We start from the raw sequence: 20,219 nt of genomic DNA on the forward strand, positions 1-20,219 counted from the left end.
AGCATATGTGTGATTTTGTAGTCCTGTAATGCAGGCCGGAGTATCACATACAGAACAATGCATGCTGGGATAAGCTCTTACTCCTCCATAGCCTTAACAACGATAAAGCACAGAAATCACAATGTGAAGAAATCTATCTTCTTGTAGAAATAACATTCCTTAAAATGGTAGCTTTTTTCCCTTTTTGTCCCCCTCAAATGTGATATGCACAGCCTGTACCAGGAATCACCAAGAAGAGTGCCCACATAAAAGCCCATCCCTCCCTTACTTACCTCTCCATCAGTCAACCGAAATGCTAATCAAACCCAGGTTGCCTAGACAGTAGTTAGGGCTTTAAACCTTTACACACTAGAGTGGCTACTCTGTGATGTAAACTGGCCATTTTCTTTTTCCGTTTAGAATGATTCAAAAGTTGCTTCTCGCTACTCAGCCTTGATAACCTGGGGGTTGACACAATTAAACATACATTTCTGAAGACTTGTGCAGAATTGATTGTGAATTTTATTGCTTGTTTTTATTTTCATGGAATTTGTGAATACATGAACAATCCTTTTGCAAAAACTGAAAGAAAGTAGAACAGTCATAACACATGAGAAGCACTACCCATTCCTACTCACATCTAAATCTTGCAGATAAATACCGCTCACACCACAACACACAACCACACTAGCCTACGTCCCACTATACTGATGTGATATTAAGCACTTGCGCCCACAATGTAGGCAGATTCTCACAGTAATCACTCCTTTCTACCCATGACAAGCGTATCTGTCTACATCAGTGGAAGTGTCAAATCACCATGCCAACACTGTCCCCACCACACATCCCTCTTGAATTCCAAAACAGCTCTACTGTTTCTGCTATGCCAGTGAGCTTCTATATGTAGTCCACATATGAACGCAGTCCTCAACTTCCTATAGTCTCACTGCCATCCCATCATCTTCATAATCTGCTGATAGTTTCTTTTTTAGTGATGCACATGGACTGCAGCTTCTTGAATCCATCAACAGACACTCAACTTGCACAAAAATCCTCATATGTGCCTTTCTTGTAAAATGGCAGCATTCCTATCTAGAGTGATCTCACATGCATCAAATCAATTGTCTGAGGTCTGTACTGAGTCTTTCTTGCCACCCATAGGGTTGCAGCATCAGCTTTCTATTTTAAGTGTAAAAAACAGAACTGTGAGTCTCACAAAAGCAAAAAATAAGGTGTAACCGTCTGAAAAATGGTGCAAATCCCAAACTCATTCTAGCACCATTAAAACACATTTGCTGTTAGCTTTGCCTCTTGTACCAACCATTCTAGGGGGGTGTGCCAATCAACACCTCCTACTTATGTATACGAAGATCATTGTGCCTTGGAGTAAGGGGGATATGGTGAGATATCACAATGTTGGAGTTAGTATAGCATTCTGCCTTGGAGTAAGGGGAATATGGTGAGATATCACAATGTTACACAATGTTGGAGTTAGTATGGCATTGTGTCTTGGAGTAAGGGGAATATGGTGAGATATCACAATGTCGGAGTTAGTATAGCATTCTGCCTTGGAGTGAGGGGGATATGGTGAGAGATCACAACTTTGGAGTTAGTATAGCATTCTGCCTTGGAGTGAGGGGGATATGGTGAGATATCACAATGTTGGAGTTAGTATAGATTAACAAATTGGTCTTGCATTACCAAAGACCACAGAATTTCAGCAGAAACCTGCATCCATCATATATGTTGATGACTTATCCATCAATTGAGCCTCCTCATTCTATATTACAGTTAGTATGGTGTGAGTGTGACTTTATTTTTACCAGGTATGTGACAACCTGAAAAACTGAATGCTTAGCTTTAACAGTCTAAAAAGCAAAGACAATATCACTTTGGCAAAGAATGACACCATCTTTCTGATGTATTGTAGCACCTAGTAGGAAGGTCATCAGGTACCTGTGAATCTGGATGACTTCATCTTTGCCTGTTTCATTCAGTATGTCAGTATGGCTATGCTCCGAAACTGACAGGTCAGACAGTATTTGTTATGTTAACATATTTATTTATCCTCATTCCAGGGTGGCGTTGAGAAAGTGAGTTTTTTCTTCACGTGGAATTGGAGCTGTCAGTGCTTTAATGTCTTCTTCTTATTATATTATGCTCTGCACAGATTACAAAATAAAATACTTCCAAGTTGCTAACATTACTGAATAAAATACTACCAAACTGCTGGTGCCAAAGCATGAACATCACTGCGTTACTCTAGAATATATATATCCTGGGTGATGGCCATTGCGCGATCAGAATTCACACTGGATTACAAATATTTTAGCTTCTTAAATAACAACTTCATCCAAATTTTTATTTTTTTTAATTTATTTTGACATTTGTTGATTGGATTTGTCTGACTGACCGTGGGTCCATTTTCAACAGAGGCCTGGGGAGAAAGCTCCATACAGAAACATTTATCAAAGCAGAAATTACAACTAGCACAGAAGTTTCAAATAAAGGACAAGCTATAATAGATAGGTAGCAGTAGATACTAATAAAATCTCAAGTATAGTACAGTAATAAATGAATCAACAGTCAGTGTAGTTGATACAAAAAGTCAGTAGTGGTTACTATAGTTACATATACATCTCATAATACAGTACAATATAGAACAATTCAACAAGTTATGGGAGAAAGAATTATGAACCAAGTGAAGCAGATGAAGTCAGCAGGTAAGGAGAAAAGAAAGACATGAGTACAGTTAATTGCATTAAGGTAAAGTAGTAAGGGTAATAGAAAGTAGATGGGCAAGGGGATTAAGAGACTCAGGGAAGTTAAGGGAGCAGGCAGTAAAAGAGTTAGGTTGGACTTTGGCAGGAGCAGGTCCGTGAGTTCAGTGAATTGTCTTTTAAGGTTTTTTGAAGTTGTGAGTATTGGAGTTAGTTCTGATGCTCAGAGGAAGTTTGTTCCAGATTGAGGCAACAGAGTAGCTATATAGATGTTGGCCATTTGTTCTTTGGGCTTATAGATTTCCAGGAGAGACTGTTTGGAGCTTTAGAGAGAATGATTGGGAGTATACAGGGAGATGAGGGATGAGATGGCAGGACAGGAGGTAGGTTTGTAGAGGATGGAGTGAGCGAGGAGCAGCTGAGCTAGAAGGAGCTGGTGGGGGAATTCAGGACAGCTTAAGGCTTTGAGAGAAAGGCAGTGGTGTGACTTGTAGGGTTGATTTGCAGCAAACCTAGCGACTTTGTTGTAAGTTAGTTCAGGCTTAGAGAGGCATAAAGTAGACTGGGAAGAATGCAGGCATAGGCAAGGGAGAGTCTAGAGTCCTTGATAAGGAATTTTTCTGTTTCTATACACCAAGCCCAGTGAGTTGTTTATTTAAATTTTGGACGGGCAGATCAAATTTAAGTTGATAGTCAATGATAGTGACCAGGAGCTCGGTGCGCGTGCACGTATATCTGTGTGTGTGTGTGTGTGTGTGTGTGTGTGTGTGTGTGTGTGTGTGTGTGTGTGTGTGTGTGTGTGCCTGTGGATTTCTACATTAATTGTGGTGTTATCAAGAGATTTGATAATAAATGAAGATTTATGGTGGGAAAGAGATTTTGGGAGGAATAGGAGGTTTTGTTATTTGGGCTTGAGTATGATTTGATTTTCAGTTAACCAGGTTTTAATGGAATTGAATAAGTTTTGGATTAAAGTGTGGCGGTGAGAGAGATTATCAGAAGTGGAGATGATAGTCAAATCATCTGCTTATTTTATGAGACAGGGATGAGAGCAGGAAGTGGGCAGACAGTTAGTGAAAATGTTAAATAGCAGTGGTCCAAAAATGGAGCCTTGAGGTACTCCTGTACTCATGGGGAGGAAGGCCAAAGTAGAATAAGAGACACTAAGATCAGGCAATGGATCATTTCCCAGGGATCTAAAGGTATTAAGGCTACTACAGCCAAAAATCCTACCCTTTCGGACAGGGATTCCAGAGCTTTAGACAGATGGGGTAAGAAGGTATATATCTCTGCAACTCTTGCTATCAGGGCATTGAATTGCCAGTTTCACATGCTGAAGTACCAGCAACATATTATGGATCTCATTAAACAAAAAATGGTAATATTTTCAGATTGTGCAGAAAATAACGATTTGCAAGAGCTTATGCATTCTGCAAACCCAAGTTAGTAAGCATACTTTGCAGTGTGGTTTTGATGCCCTAGAAGCATCTTGCAGGGCTGCAGTCACTGGCTCTGTACGGAGAACACATGCTTGGCTGAAGGAGCAGACCTTGCCAGATCATGTCAAATCCAAATTACTAGACACTCCTTTAAATAAGGACGTTTTGTTTGGCACCAAAGCAGGAGAAGTTCTTAAAAAAGATGGGAGAAAAAGCTAAATCTATGCAAACTGTTAAAGAATTCTTACAAGTGCCACCACCTCGATTCAGTAGGCATTGCCCATCAGAACACTGGTCCTTTCCAGCCCCCTTCAGGCCTTCCCAAACAAGACCCAGGGGAAACAGACCACCCAGACTACAGTCTCAAGATATGCAGAGATCTAAGCAATGGAGTGCTCCCACCCCTAAAACAGGGAGTGGTAAGCCACCTCCCTATGGAAAAAGTTCACAATGACTTCTCAATTCTACTTCCTAGCTCTGCCCAATTGCTTGTGCCCCTAGGAGGAAAACTTGCCCTGCATGCAAAAAACTGGATCTCAGTCACTCAGGACCGATGGGTCCTCAACATTATATCCCAGGGGTACAAACTGTATTTCCATTCACTGCCAACTCCAAGCGGGTTTCCAGACCTTCCTCCAAACAAGTGGGCAGAGGCTCAAAACCAAGTTCTTTTCCTGCTCAACATCAGAGCTATTCAGCCAGTTCCAGTAGAACAAAGGGGTCAGGGTTTCTACTCCAGATTATTCCTGGTACCCAGGAAAGAGGGCTCTTGGTGCCCAATCCTGGATCTTTCAATTCTCAACACCTTCCTGGTGGTCCCAAAATTCAAGCTGCTTACCCTGCAACAGCTTCTCCCTATGCTAGCCACAGATGCCTGGTTAGTCACCCTAGACTTAAAAGAAACTTATCTGCACATACCCATCAGGGAATCATGCAGGAAATATCTATGTTTCAGGGCAGGATCTATGCATTATAAGTTCTCTGCACTTCCCTTTAGCTTATCTACTGTGCCCAGGGTATTCATAAAATGCCTGGCTCCATCCATTGCACACTGCAGGCAGAGAAATATCCAAATTTTTCCATACTTGGATGATTGCCGGATTCAGGCGAACAGTCAGGAATTGCTGCTTCAACACCTGGCATTTTTAAAAAGCCTCCTCACTTCATTGGGGTGCACCATCAACAAAAAGAAATCACAACTGATGCCCAGTCAAAAAATTGTATTCCTGGGAGCAAGCTTGAACACAACTTCCCAGATGGCATTTCTCACTTCAGAAAAACAAGTCTGTCTGACAGACTACTTCAAGCAAATGGCCACCAGAACCCAGCTAACTGCAAGAAAAATACTGCAAGCACTAGAGTTCATGGCCTCATGTGTTCTGCTAATTCCATATGCAAGACTGCATATGAAGAAACTTCAGTGGTACTTAAAAAGTCTTTGGTGCCAACATTCTCAGGACCCGGAAACAGTCATTCCTATCATACCTTGTCTGAGGGCAGAGTTCCTTTGGTGGGCAGAAGCATGCAACCACAACAAGGGACTGCATTTTACTCTACCTCATGCTGCCCAAACCCTGACCACAGATGCATCAGACTATGCATGGGGGGGGGTCCACATGGCTGGCAAATGCATTCAGGGCCACTGGACCCCAAGCCAAATTCTCCTGCACATCAACTAAAAGGAGATTCTAGCTGTACAGAATGCCCTGACAGCTTTCAGCTACCTAATCCTTCCAGGACAACTGCTGATAAAAACAGACAACACCACAGTTATGTGGTACATAAACAAGCAGGGGGGGAACCCATTCTTACCCACTCTGCAGGTTAGCCATGACTCTGGGGAGCACAGCTTTGGACAACTAAGTCCATCTACAAGCTCAATTCTTGACAGGCAAACAAAATTCACTGGCAGATGACTTCAGCAGAAATCTCCTAGACCCACACAAGTGGAAATTGGAGCCCAGCACCTTCAACTTCCTGATCCAGAGGTGGGGGACCCCAGAGGTGGAGTTCTTTGCCTCCCCCCACAACCACCAGTTAAGCAAATTCTGCACCAGGAACCCCCACAGCAGGGCCTGGAAAGTGGATGCCCTATCCTTTCAATGGGAAAACTTCTCAATCTATGCCTTTCCCTATCTGCACCTTCTCTCAAGAGTACTACTCAAGATAAAAGAAGACAGGCCAAGGGCAATTCTGATTGCTCTGGACTGGCCATACCAGCACTGGTACCCACTCCTGCGCAGCCTGACAACAGTGCCACCCTGGCACCTACACCAGACCCCTACCCTGCTGTCACAGCAGGAGGGATAGATTTTGCATCCACAATTACAAACCCTAAATCTTGCAGCCTGGCTTATTCCTTGAATACTCCACCAGTAACCCTACGTAAACAGGTGCTGGACATCATTCTTGAAGCCAGAAGGCCTAGTACTAGGAAATCCTATGCGGAAAAGATATTGTTTTTAGATTCAGTCTAAAGGAAAGGACACAGCTGTGCCCTCCTTACCTCTAATCCTGGATTACCTAGCAGAGCTACTCCACAGAGGCCTATCTTTCTCCTCCATTAAGATTCATGCCTCTGCCATTTTGCCTCATTACAATACTGAGCCACCTCTATTTTCTCAACCTCTCATCAAACAGTTCCTGAGAGGGGCTAAGAACTTAAGGCCCCCAAGGAGAGCACCCACCCCTGCTTGGGACCTTAACTTTGTACTGGAAAAGCTCACACTTCCCCCTTTTGAACCTGCTGCTTCAGCAGAGTTAAAATTCCTCTCTTGGAAAACAGCCTTGCTTCTAGCCATCACTTCAGCTAAAAGAGTGTCTGAGCTACAGACACTGATGGCTGTGGAACCCTTTATTATCTTCCATGCTGACAGGGCTTCCGTCCTTTATGCCTACGGTGGTGTCCAGTGTGGCCATAAACCAATCCATTCATTTACCATCCTTCTTCCCTAACCCTCAGAATAAAGGGGAAAGGATCCTGCACTCTTTGGATGTGCACAGACAGCTCAGGTTCTACCTTGAAAGGACTAAGCCTTTCAGAAAATCTGACCAGCTGCTAGTCAGCTTTGCAACAGGGGCAGAGAGCAAGGCCATTTCTAAACAAACCATTTCCAAATGGATAGCACACTTCATCCATTTCTGCTACAAGCGCCATGGAAAACCAACCCCTCAGGGAGTCGGAACACATTCCACTAAGGGTACTTCTACTTCTACAGCATTTCTCAGGGGAGTCCGTACCAGGGACATTCTGGAAGCTGCAACCTGGAGTTCTGTACACACCTTCACCAAGCATTACCACTTACCTATCTTTTCCAATCCAGGGCAGGATTTGCTACAGCAGTCTTGCAGGGCCTACTAGCCAGCCCTAACCCTTCTTAACTGCCTCCACCCTTCCTCAACTTTGGGAATCAACCCAAGTGTGATGATTGCAACAGTGAAACACGAAGAACATAGTACAGTTGTGTACACTTACCATAAATGTAGATGTTCCAGTGTATTCACTGTTGCAGTCCTGGTTTCCCTCCCTCCAGCCCCCTGATTTTTTCTATCTTTCTATCTCTCCTCTCTATGGCTATTCCTAATGGTATTGGTATTTCGTTTTTACTGGTGGTGGTTTCCACACCATATACTAGCTGCCTATTTGGGAGCTCCTGACATTTAGGGCAAGAAAAACCGATGCAATGGTGTCGGCTGCCTGTTTTTATACCTCTGACGACCTGACATCATGGAAGAAGCGACAGCATCCGACACAGAAATACTAAGACTCTGGTATTCGGACTAACTGAGGGCTAACTGCAGGCAGATAACCCAAGTGTGTTGACTGCAACAGTGAATACACTCGAACATCTACATTTATGGTAAGTGTACACAACTGTACTTTTGGTTCAATTTTCAAAATATTGAATGTTTGTAATGCTTGCAAAAGTGATTAAAAATTCATATGATCATAAAATGTGGTCAGTACTTTGTGCAAGATTGCAGTACAGTGGGAAGTGGGAATTTGCCCTATCCCTGCTGTTTTGTGATCTTGGAGATGGTAAATATAATTAGCATGGGTGTGGGGGTATTTTTATTTTTCTATACTTTGACTTAGTCATTTTTGGTTAATTGTTTTGAATTTTCAAGGAAAGATAGTACACACAATATGGGTCTACTTCTAATAACCGAAATTTCACTTACCCGAAACTTACTTTATCAAGACAACACCGAATGTTGAATAAACCGAACATTCACATTACCAGATTTTTTAACACAGAATGGAGGCACTTGGCCAACATTCAATATACAAACCCACTAAGGTGAGGTCCAATGCCCCCTTTACCCCCCTAATGTTGGGGGCTGCACCCCCCCCACCCTAACTAAATATACAAAATCCGGGATCGCACTGCACTGAGGAAAAGGGCAAATTTCCCCATGCTGGCAATCCAATAATGTGACTGTTCAGTTTATTCAACTTTCAGTGTTATCTCAGTAAAGTAAGTTTCAGGTGAAACTGAAATTTCAGTTATAAGTACACCTATATATATACATATATATATATATATATATATATATATATATATATATATATATATATATATATATATATATATATATATATATATATATATATATATATATATATATATATATATATATATGTGTGTGTGTATATATATATATATATATATATATATATATATATATATATATATATATATATATATATATATATATATATATATATATATATATATATATAAATATGCACACACACACACACACACACACACACTTGGTAATCGTAAATGTAACATCTTAGTTTACATTTGCGGTAACTTTTTTTCCAATGATTTTAGAGGTGTTCAAGTACTAAGTATTGATGAGTTTGTTCTACACGTTTTGTGTTTCACTCAAACTTGGTGGTGATAATTCATCATGAACTTACGTATATATATATATATATATATATATATATATATATATATATATATATATATGTGTGTGTGTGTGTGTGTTTATATGACTTCATCAAGTTTTCGGAAACTTGAAATTCATATGGTCAAGACCATAAGAAAGAGATTCTGAAAACTCGAAATAAAAATTCTCTTTGATTGTCATGACTTGCTTCAGGCTGATGCCATGGCTAAAGAAGGTCTAGCTAAGTCAGCTGACTCAGCAGGTAAATAATTAAGAAATAATTAAACAACTAATTATTTAAATCAGCTTGCACAAAGGATTAATACTATGAGCTGTTAATGAGCTGCTTCTTGTAGCCTAGGATTTGATCCCTTCGGCTTTCATGTGTGTACTGTGTGATTCTAAGTAAGACATTTACACAGATAATGCTCCCAAGCAGGGACTGGGAACGTCCATGTATATCACTGCTCCATCCAGGTTAGCAAATACAAATAAAATAAGTAAATAAAAATAGGTAAGTCAAATGATCACTATTCTGTTGTAGTTAATATTCTGTTGTATTTGTTCATACACTCCAGCATTAATCCATTTGATTTCATAGCAAAAGTAACCCGAATTTATTTCAGTGATATTGCTCTCTCTTTTTCTGTAGTTTTTTCCCAACTCGCTTGAATTACTTTACTGTTGTGAAATATTTCATAAATAAGCTCTACTTTTCTGTACCGAGACACAGATGACTTGCTTGCTGTAAGATACCTGTTCTTCTAAGTAACATTTATTCATACAGGTAATTAGATTTTTAATGACTTGTCAGCTGATTAAGAGAAGTGACGTGGGTAAAATGTTATTTTAATGCTAGCTGCCTGTTGGAGTGTAACCTGTTTCTCCTCGGCACCTCTGGCACAACCACCAGCACGAAGCATCAATCATTGCCCAGTTCAGAAACCATATTCAGACAATGCAAGCTGCACTCTGTTTCAATGCTGTATACCAGTATATGTGATCTATATGTTCAGTTATCAGAGCCTGCTGCACTTTGAAAACATGAAGCCAATAATGCAACTGCCCTGCATTAGTATAGTGAATATTCACATTTCTTGCAGCCTGTGTGATGTAATAATTGTTTCATAGTTTGGTACAGAATTGTTTAACCCAAGTATATGCTTTCTAATTCCTTTAAAATCGTTCAGCTTCATTAAAAAATAAATAAATAAAACTATGTGATGTTGCCATACACATATTCACTCGTAACTTATTTTCGAAAAATGGACTGACAGAAATGAATATTCCTTTTCATATTCCTGCTTTTATTAAATGTAAAGGGTGGATCTTTGGGTCTAATGTTGTCTATTTCTATTTTCAGTCCAAGGCCTAACCTCACTGTTACTTCAAAAGATCCCACACTAGAAACTGCAGCTTTAAATAAAAGACAAAACTTAGCACAAAGCTGACTATACCCTAAACTGAATAACTGTAATTTCTGAAGTCTCTGACTATATGCTTGACATGTGAAACCCACTAGCCCTTTAGTAAATTTTCTCTGAACGATTTTCAAATTCTACAGTTTTCATACTGTTAAAATAAAAAATAGGCTTAATTGTAGCCATTTACAAAGAATATTATAGTGAGGTTTCTCTTGTTTTATTGTTCTAAATAATGGTTCTAATTTTCTTAATGTCTTATTCTTTATCTTTAACACGTTTTAAAATTTAGTCCTTGGTTAATCTGTATTCTCACATCTTTAACACCGTCTACAAATTCAAACTGCTATTCATGATTACCAAATTACATTCAAACTTACCAAAAGTCATTAATGTATATTTACTAATGTTAAACCATAAACCTGTTTTGGGTGGCCATAAATTTAATTATTCCAAATAGTTAATGAAAAGTAACCTCCATTATTACAAGCAACTGCACCAATTTTAGAGTCATCATCATACATGCCCAGATAAAACTCCATAGAGCTATGGAAACTCGAGAACAACATATTACACAATACTGGTCCCTGGACAGATCTCTGGGGTACTCCTAAAATTATTTATATACAATTAGATTTTTCTCTACATATTGCCAATCTTTGTTTTCCAACATTTATCCATTTATAGTCCACAACTTAAATACAATGATTATGCTTAATTCATTCATTCACCAAGCAGCACAGGAAATGCGGTTCACCTCCATATGTCACTGCAGGTTGCTGAGGGCCAGGAGCTTGCTGAGTAAAGAGTGACTGTGTTAATCCAGCTTGCTGTTTAGCACAGCATTTCAAAGTGCCCATTTTATCACGGCCTACTTTCTGAAATTTTCGTTAACACTTAGCTTCAGCTAAACTGCTTGCCAGAGACTTATGCCAAGGTGCTTGGCAGGTTTTGATTCAGACAATATTATGCGGTCCATTTCCCATCATCGTTAAAACTAGTTACAAGTTTTCTAAACTAAATATGTATTAAAAGGCAAAAAGGTGTGAGGCAAAACAACGGCACTATATAGCTATTTCAAACAGTATGTTTAATGAAACAAAAACACAGAAAACATGTAAGCGCTTTCACAGTGTAACCAACTGCTTCTTCAGACGTATCTACAGAGAACTCAAAAAGCTTCCATTTAAATACACCAATTGTAAATAACACCCAATTAATTTAATTGGAAAATTCATTTCTTAAAGGTATATATATATATATATATATATATATATATATATATATATATATAAAACATTTCCTAAAGGTATATACATATAAACATACAAAAAGCACTTTTTAGTAAAAATATAAAAGTATATAGATAAATAGTATATGAAAATGTTTAAAAAATATATATATTAAATAATAGAAAATGCCATGAGTATGAAAATTAGTGAGAGGCATTTTGAAGTTTCCATCTAAATTACAAGAAGCAAATCACTGGGATTGGTGTTCCACATGGGTCATCCTGTTTCTATCAGATTTATTTTCTGTTCTCTGTTCATTTCTCTTTCTTTTTCATCTACGCTGCATTGTTCATTACTATTTAAGAATACGTCTTCTTTATATCTTGAGCTGATGCTATCTGTACTTAAAGCTAACATTTTTTTTTTCATACTGCAGTCCTGCAGTTAAATAATATTAAAGTCAGAGAATGTTAAAATAAATGAAGTCAGGCCATAATGTGGATATGAACAGTAGTAAGACACGGACGTGATATATGATAAAAGGAGTTCCTAGGGAAATTCAGAACGGCTCATATTATTGCCTTTCATCTGTCACAGATACAATAGCCATTCAGTTAGCATCACAAAATAGAGCAATTTGTTCTTTTTGCCGTTTCATGTTTCAGTATACTAAGGGTATTCATTGTGCTGTTTGACTGTCTTTGACAGAGGCTTTAAATTCAGCTGAATCACCCTATCACTCTAGTAATTTTCAAAAAGCCTTTCTATAAAACAAGAAAAGCCACATCATTGGTATATAAAAACTTTTTAGTTCTAAATTGCTTCATACTGTCTGATATTTCCAAAATTACAAGAACAGTTTACAATTTGCAAAATATATTTATATGTAATAACAGATTAATTGCTGAACCAATATTCTAGTTTTAGTTTCTTCCTAATGTTCAGTTTTGATACCAGTTTCATTGTATGATTTTCATCATTTTTTTAAATTCACTTAGAAAGAAAGTACTCAAATGAGCTTTCCCCCCGATATATATGTAACTAATTGTTCCCTCAGGAATTGAAATATAAAATGTTAAATGTCCATGCAACAGTAGTTTTCTTTTATTGCTTTTGTATTAAACAGTTTTAAAAGCATTGCCATTCAGCAGCCAAGTTTTCTGAATATTAACAGTCAGAGGAAACAATGTTATATTTGTATTAGTATTCCAGTACTTCTGTTATAAGGTATATAGATCACAATCACAAACACAAGCACATTATTGTAACATGCCTTTTATATTTCTGTCTGTGTTGATATGTTGCTCTGTACTGGCTAAGTCACTACTGTAACACAATCATAACCATAGAGTGTGTCACTGTGTATGTGTAGGGCATAGGGCAGTAGTTTTTGCAGAAAATTATGGCATTGATATTAAGACTTTTAACAATCCTAAAAATACTCTTACATGACGGAGACATGGTTTCCCTATGTACTATAACAAAATACTCATGGATTGTCATAGACAAAAATATATGCAATGATGTTTGTTGCATCAATATTGCATCTACTAAAGTTGTGCACTGTGAAAGTTCTCTCTTATTTTTATTTATCCTTTTTTTCAGCCAGGTATGTGCATTAGACAAGTGCCCAATAGATTCACTGAAATATCATAGCAGTTTATTGTATACAATGTTACAAATACATTAAAAAACAAGTACAGTTTGCTTTAGAGAAGCCAAAAATAATTGTGATACCACACTGTATTCCTAAGGTGGCAAATAAAATACATTAATATAACAATTTGTTATATAAACTGATAACTAAATGCCACACCAGTTACTTTTTACTGTGAAAATACCTTAATTGCTAGATAGCCTCATTGTATATGACTGCATGCACTGAATTCTGCATGCATTGAATTTCGTGTTCTGTTATTTACATTTGAGTCTAGCTGGATGGTAGGTTTCTGGTTGCAGTTCAGTCCTCCGTATGGTAGAGGGACCTGACCTATTTACTTGTTGATAAGCTGCTTACTGGTCCAGGGTTTGATTCCCTCAGCTTCCATTTACCCCCTGTGTGACTTTGAGCAAGTCAGTTATGCAGACTGGGCAATTAGAAAATTGAGCTAAGCTCTGCAATGGTCTTCTGGATCACTCGCTTCATAACGGTCTATGAAATTAATCCCACACTAGGCTACAAGACCATATCCAAGGTCAGACGCACTGCAAGATCTGTGGATGCATGTGAAGCATAACTTCCAACCTCTTATCTTCAGAAACAGGAAGAAAGGTCATAAATCAAGGGCACTTTTTTTTAAATCTTGATACTGTTATCCTGGAAATTTGACATAGTAAAGGGATGTGAATTACCATGCATTTTCTGAAGTAAAAGATTTCTGTAACTGTAATGATTATCATTAGTTACTGAGCACAATTCACTATGTTTTCCCAAAAAAATCAACAGTTTTTAGAGGGAACAAGCAAAATAATTGTACCAAAACTCAAGAATGTTCCTGAAAATCAGAAAAAGCTGAACGGTATCTATGTGAAATCTGTGATGGACAGATCTGTGTTGATTCTATTACCAACTGACTGAATATCTAAGTATGTGTTGCTGTCTTACATGGCAAAATACTGCCCCCAGTGGCATTACTTAGCAGGCACAAGGACTATATAGAGCTGTGCCATTAGGTTACTAACCATTTGTCCAGGGAAATGAGTATATGCTTGTCATCATAGTTAAGTTTGTCCCACTGTACTAGCTTGCATTATGGAACTTCATAGCCGTACCATTTTAATTCTTTTGAAAAAGTGGACCCCTGGACTGTTATCATTTTTAGAAGTTAATAAAAATAGTTATAGTCTAAGTACAGGGCTTGCAAATATTTTGTAAGCATTTTCATCTTAAATTCAGAAACAGTCACATTACTTCAATTTTTTTCATTGTTACAGAAAGCAAACCTACTTGCAAAAGCGCAAAACAGTTGTCAGATATATGGCAAGGAAACACCAAGGAGTCTGGAGCAGCAATTACAGGAACACAGGTGAGGCTGTCAGTTTTTAAACCAACAGGATTAAGTGACAACTACATAGAAATGTCAAGTTCTGCTCATCAGAGTGCTTTTTATCTCATTTAATCTGACACTCGGAGCAAAGATTACTATGAAAAGTCATGTTTTAGTTAGATTTCACTTTGATTCCTTTGAGCCTCTGATTATCTTACTTTTGTGTGATGGCAGAAGAAGGCAATTCATGTGTCTGGTCTAACCTTTTACTGAGTGTAATATTTACCCTCCCTGCCGACCTTCCCTCTTCCCCACCCTCTCCTATGCCCTTTAGGTGTTCTCACCACCACCCAGTCTGGTAGCCCCTTCAATGGATGTCTGACCCTATGCATCAAGTACTTTACCTGATCTTTTCAGTAACTGTCTACAGTCTGCAATTTATGGTTCTCCTCCATAATATTTTCTGTTTGTTATGACCCTTTCAACCTCCAGCTATGGTGCTCTTCACCCATACAATGTCTCTGCTGTCCCTTCTGATCTTTGAGATGGTTAGTACCTCTAATCTCTGGACATATACTTTCCTTCTGTCTCAAACACTCTTTTGGTTGCTTTCTTCTGGACTTCTTCTAGGAGTCCAAAACCTCTGCCCTTGTATGATATCCAGAACTGCATGCACTACTTAAGGTTTGGGCTTAACCCAAGGGGATGTATTTTTGTTCTAGACCTTATAGTACTGGAAATCCACCACAGCATTCTGTGTGCAGCGACTGCAGTTCCTTCATTCAGCACTATGTGGTCCAGTCTGAGTGTGATCAACAACCCCAGATCTGTGGTCAAGTAAAAAACAAGCAAAAGTGCCGCAAGCTTTGCTAATTTCTCACCACCAGTTTATTCCAATGGAAAATAAAAGCAGTCCATGTAAAACAAAGCACTGATAAAACCAGTAATACTGTTTTTAAATCCAAAACAGTCTTTGTAAAAACAAAACACCGGTAGACTGGTAATACTGTTTAAATCCTAAAGCTTTCATCCCTCTACATCAGAGACTTTTTCAAAGATAATTTAAAAACAGTTTACTTCCCTGTTTTTACATCAGATCCTAAATAGTCATGTGATCCAAAAGGCAGCCCCATTTAAAGAGAAATAGTACATTTTGTATGTCCCTCTCTTTCCACCCTAATGATTCTTAAGTGAAACCCTTAAAACACCCTAATACCAATATTTAACCCATATACAACCCACGTCAATAAAAAATATTAAACAAATACATTATGATATGTAAAAAGTACATATTACAGTATATGAAAACATGTATGTTTTTACAGTAAAATACTTACTGCTGTCATGGTCTTTAAGAGTTTTGTTCTTTTGAGTGTACAAGTCTTTGTTTTCCCTTTTTAGTACACTCCTTTCATCTCTCTAAAGCTTTAAGTCTTAGGACACACATTACTGAACACAGATCGTTTAGCCCAGGCCAGCTTCCAGCATTCAAGGATAATTGCCACTGAAGTGCTGCTCTTTCCAATCTAAGATTCTAAGCTCCCCCCTTTTTTGTTGGTTAACCTGCTGTGACACCACAAACTTAAATTTGTGGTCCAAGTGCCCTTGAATATGTTTATATAGTGCATTGGCTGTTTTTTCTTTCCTAATATCAGATAGATGTTCATATATTCTTTCTTTTAGGTACGCTCGTTCTTCCCAATGTAAAAGGCTGGGAAATCCTGACATATAGCTATACATACCACACCTTTACTAGAACAATCAAACCTAACCTCGTTTTTATATGTCTCCCTGTTATCTCAACCTGTTGGATTTCCTGAAGATATTTACATTAACCACACCGCCCACATTTTCTCATCGTGTTGGTAGTTTGTTTTAATTCCCTAGGTCTTTCCAACAGTTGTTTCATGGTTATGTCTACATGTCAATGAAACCTGGTTGAAGCCCTGACATCCATTCTGCCCTATACTGCAAAGTTAATACAATTGCTACAGGACTGACAGGCTGGGAAAAAGAGTAGCAGATGGCCTACTAACTGTATCCAGACAAGAAACAAGCATTCATTCCTAAAGTTGATGCAACCCTAAACTGTTCTCCTTTCCAAATTACAGTAGTAATCTCTGTTAGTCACACAAAAAAAGCAGAATAGGTTCAGCAAAGCCTTCATATGTAGACATATTTGGATAACTCCTACTATACTGAATAGTTACCTTTTATTTTAATCTCAGCTGATGGTTGCATTATGGAGAATACATTATCTAATCCCAGAACTAGTAATAATTTCATAATGACTGGATACTTACTAACCAGTTCACAAATGCTGAGAAGTCAACTGTGCTTGCCACATCCCTTAGTAACCAGTCTCCGGTCTTGTTTAACCTAGTGGGCAGTAGGTGTAAACAACGGTATTCGTGCTGTTCACCTAGACTGTACATTCCTTTGGCCTGGCTAAGTGAAACAAATGGAGCAACCAACCTACCAGAACAGATGGTAAACATTGTGTTACACTCCTTTACTATTCCCTTTATTATCTGTTATGTGATAGATATGCCCCATCACAAAAGTATGAGAAACATTGGGTAACTAAGCCATATAAAAAAAGCCAGACACTGAACCAAGAGTGTTTGCAAAGGAAATAGTTCCAACATGTCTAATGTGTGCCTACATGACTGTTCCAAATAAATGCAGTATAGAATTTAAAAGTGTTCAAACTGTCCCCGTTAGGAAAAGACAGCTGAGTTATTTCTGCATTTTGCTGTTTGCATTGTGATTATTAAAGGAACTGTTTGTTTTGATGTACAGTATGCAAAACTGACTCTCCTACATTGATATTGCTTTTTGGCATTTTGATTAATGTTTATTGTGACTGTGTATTTTTTACTTTGCATTATGTAGTACAGCTATTCTGTATTACATATTTACGTAAATATTTATATAAATAAGTAATAGAGCATCTAACTTTGTCAGCGGAAGGTTTTATTAATGATAGTAATATTGCTTATTAATAAAAGAAACTGCATTTTATTTTTTTGTCTAACCATATAAGACTCAGGACTAGAAAGATTAGAGCCCCTGTTGCTGAGTAAGTTTGCAATGGTACTACATAAAGACCTGTGCGGTGTCTTTATTATCTGACCAATGCTATGTGTGACTCTAAGGAGCTGATCAGTGGCAAAAAATAATTATTCTGTCAATCCTGCACATTCTTATATAAGTTCATAATGGGAATGATCAAACTAGTCCTTACAGAGTCATTGGACAAGAGCCGAGTCACACATGGTGACCCGAATGATGGCATATGTACAAAAAGTTTAACTTGACAGTTTCTTTAGTCAGTAAATGAAATGATTAAACATGGATCAGCCTGAGGTGAGGATGTAGGCTATGTTGATAGCTATGATACTTTTGACTTAGTACTTCAAAGATAAATAATGAAGAAAAAGATATATTAATGTGGCTAAGCCATGCACTTTGCAAAAAAAAGAAAAAGTTGAGGCTGCATATCATACAAATAACAACTTTCAATAGGGTAAATAAGGAATATAAGAGAAGATGAGCAGAGCAAAGAATGAACCCGAAACTGCCACTGTTTCTGCTGTTAAAACATAACTTTTATTAAAGTGTTTTTTAAGGATTCAGCTTTTGTTTTGCATGCATTGCAAAAGCAATATCACTGTCTGTAGCAGCAAGTGTTATGTATACTTTCTTTGGTGGAATTATTTATTTCCTCACTGAAACTGATAAGACAGAGCTTCCATTGGTATTCTGAAACTTATTTTTCTGTGAAATTCACAGTGGAAGTACGTGTGCATCAGGGTTCAGCTCCAATCCCACTGCTGTCCATAATGGTGATGAAGTACATTAGCAAACAGGTTGGAGGGGACAGATCGACAAAGTTGTTGTATGCTGACCATGTGGCATTACAGGCAGACTCTAAGCAAGACCTTCAGCAAAGAATAGAGAAATTGAATGCAAAACTGACGCACATGGGAAGAAACTGAGTACAGATAACACAGCTGTAATGGCAGCAAATGGGGGAAATCAGAAGAAGCTGAGAATTGAGATATAAGGGAAAATAGTAGAACAGGTAAACAGCTTCAAGTATCCTAGAGGGGTGGTTGAGGAGAAGGGAAGTCTGAATGAGGAAGTCAAAGCTAGAATCAGAGGGGCTGTAGCCAATTGGCACAGAATGTCAGGTACAGCATAAGACAGAAGAAAGCCAAAGAACCTGAAAAGTAAGTGTACAAAACAGTGGTACAACCAGTACTGCTGTATGGTACAGAAACCTGGGCAGTAAAGGCAGACCAGATGAGGAAGCTAGAGGTGATGGAGATGAAGTGTCTGAGATGGGTGGTAGGATGCATAGATAAAGAAATGAGGACATGACAGCAGAAGCCAAAGTGGCTCCAATTGCAGAAAATATCAAAGAGAACAGATTACAGTGGTTCAGGCACATGGCAGAAAAGCTGAAGACAAACTGGTGAAGAAGATTTGGTACACACAGGAAGAAGGCAAGAGGAAATGAGAGCATCCAGCAAACAGGTAGATGGATTGTGTAAGATAAGACCTGCGACACTCAGGCATGAGTGTCGAAGAAGGCAAGAGACTGTCATTGAATAGAGAGAGATGGCGACAGTTGGCACCCTGACCCCATGTAGAAAATGGGAAAAGGGGGATGATGGTGATGACGAAGGCTTATCACATTTCCTTTACTTAAATGCACTAACTCTACATCAGCACAATTCTGTAGAGTAAGGGGAAACACCTACAAAAGAGAAAAAAAATATGTACAACTCTCCACAAAGGAAATAGTACACATAAATAAACAACTAAACAATATAAACCAAACATAGCAGTTGCTTTGTGCGTGTGTTTATATTTTTTGTATTATATGTAAAACTTAAACTTTAATGCATAGTACTTCATAAATATCAAAACAAAACTGGACAAGCCCATTTCACTGACAGTGAAGTCCCTTCAACTTCTCCACATAATAGCATTACATTTTCCAATGCATCATATTATTCAACAAAGGGTTGCAAAATTCCACTGTGAATTGTCAAATAACATGCAGATGGAGTTACAACACTGCAAAACAACTGGTCATAATTTAATCTTGAATAAAAAAATGCATTTTTGTAGGGGGTTCTCTATGCACCTGAACACTGTCTTAAAAGGGGAAAACAGTTTTTAAAAAAACAGGAAACTGCTGCTGACACTGCAATAAAACAGGACCAGCAATTATTTCCTAAGACAAATGTCAGTCAGTGAATTGCAGATTGTTCAGTTCTGATTGATAAGTAACAATGTGTACTGGTTATTGGACCATTAGTAGAACAACTGGGCTGGAATGTTTGAAGGAAATTTGAGAAGAATACTGGATATTTACTGGAACACGTATCCGACTGTTTCTTCATATAGATTCTTAGGAAGGCCATTTGTAGACTACTACACTTTCTGGAATCCATGCATTAAAAATCTTACAAAATAGTGAAGAAAGTGTAATTAACATTAACAAAAGCTATATAGATCAAATGAC

At 38.2% G+C, this 20,219-nt stretch overlaps 1 protein-coding gene across 1 annotated transcript in view; it reads left to right on the forward strand.

The window, feature by feature from the left end:
* The window catches only part of SIK2 (salt inducible kinase 2), an 811,735-nt gene that overhangs the window by 789,243 nt on the left and 2,273 nt on the right, over positions 1 to 20,219 (forward strand). Inside the window, exon 14 of the mRNA XM_044080995.1 lies at positions 14,628 to 14,719. Coding sequence (XP_043936930.1) covers positions 14,628 to 14,719 — 92 coding nt within the window. The remainder of the gene's footprint in view (positions 1 to 14,627; positions 14,720 to 20,219) is intronic.

Source organism: Protopterus annectens, chromosome 8.part0, assembly GCF_019279795.1.
Source record: "Protopterus annectens isolate FY-2018-M chromosome 8.part0, PAN1.0, whole genome shotgun sequence".
Taxonomy (NCBI): domain Eukaryota; kingdom Metazoa; phylum Chordata; order Ceratodontiformes; family Protopteridae; genus Protopterus; species Protopterus annectens.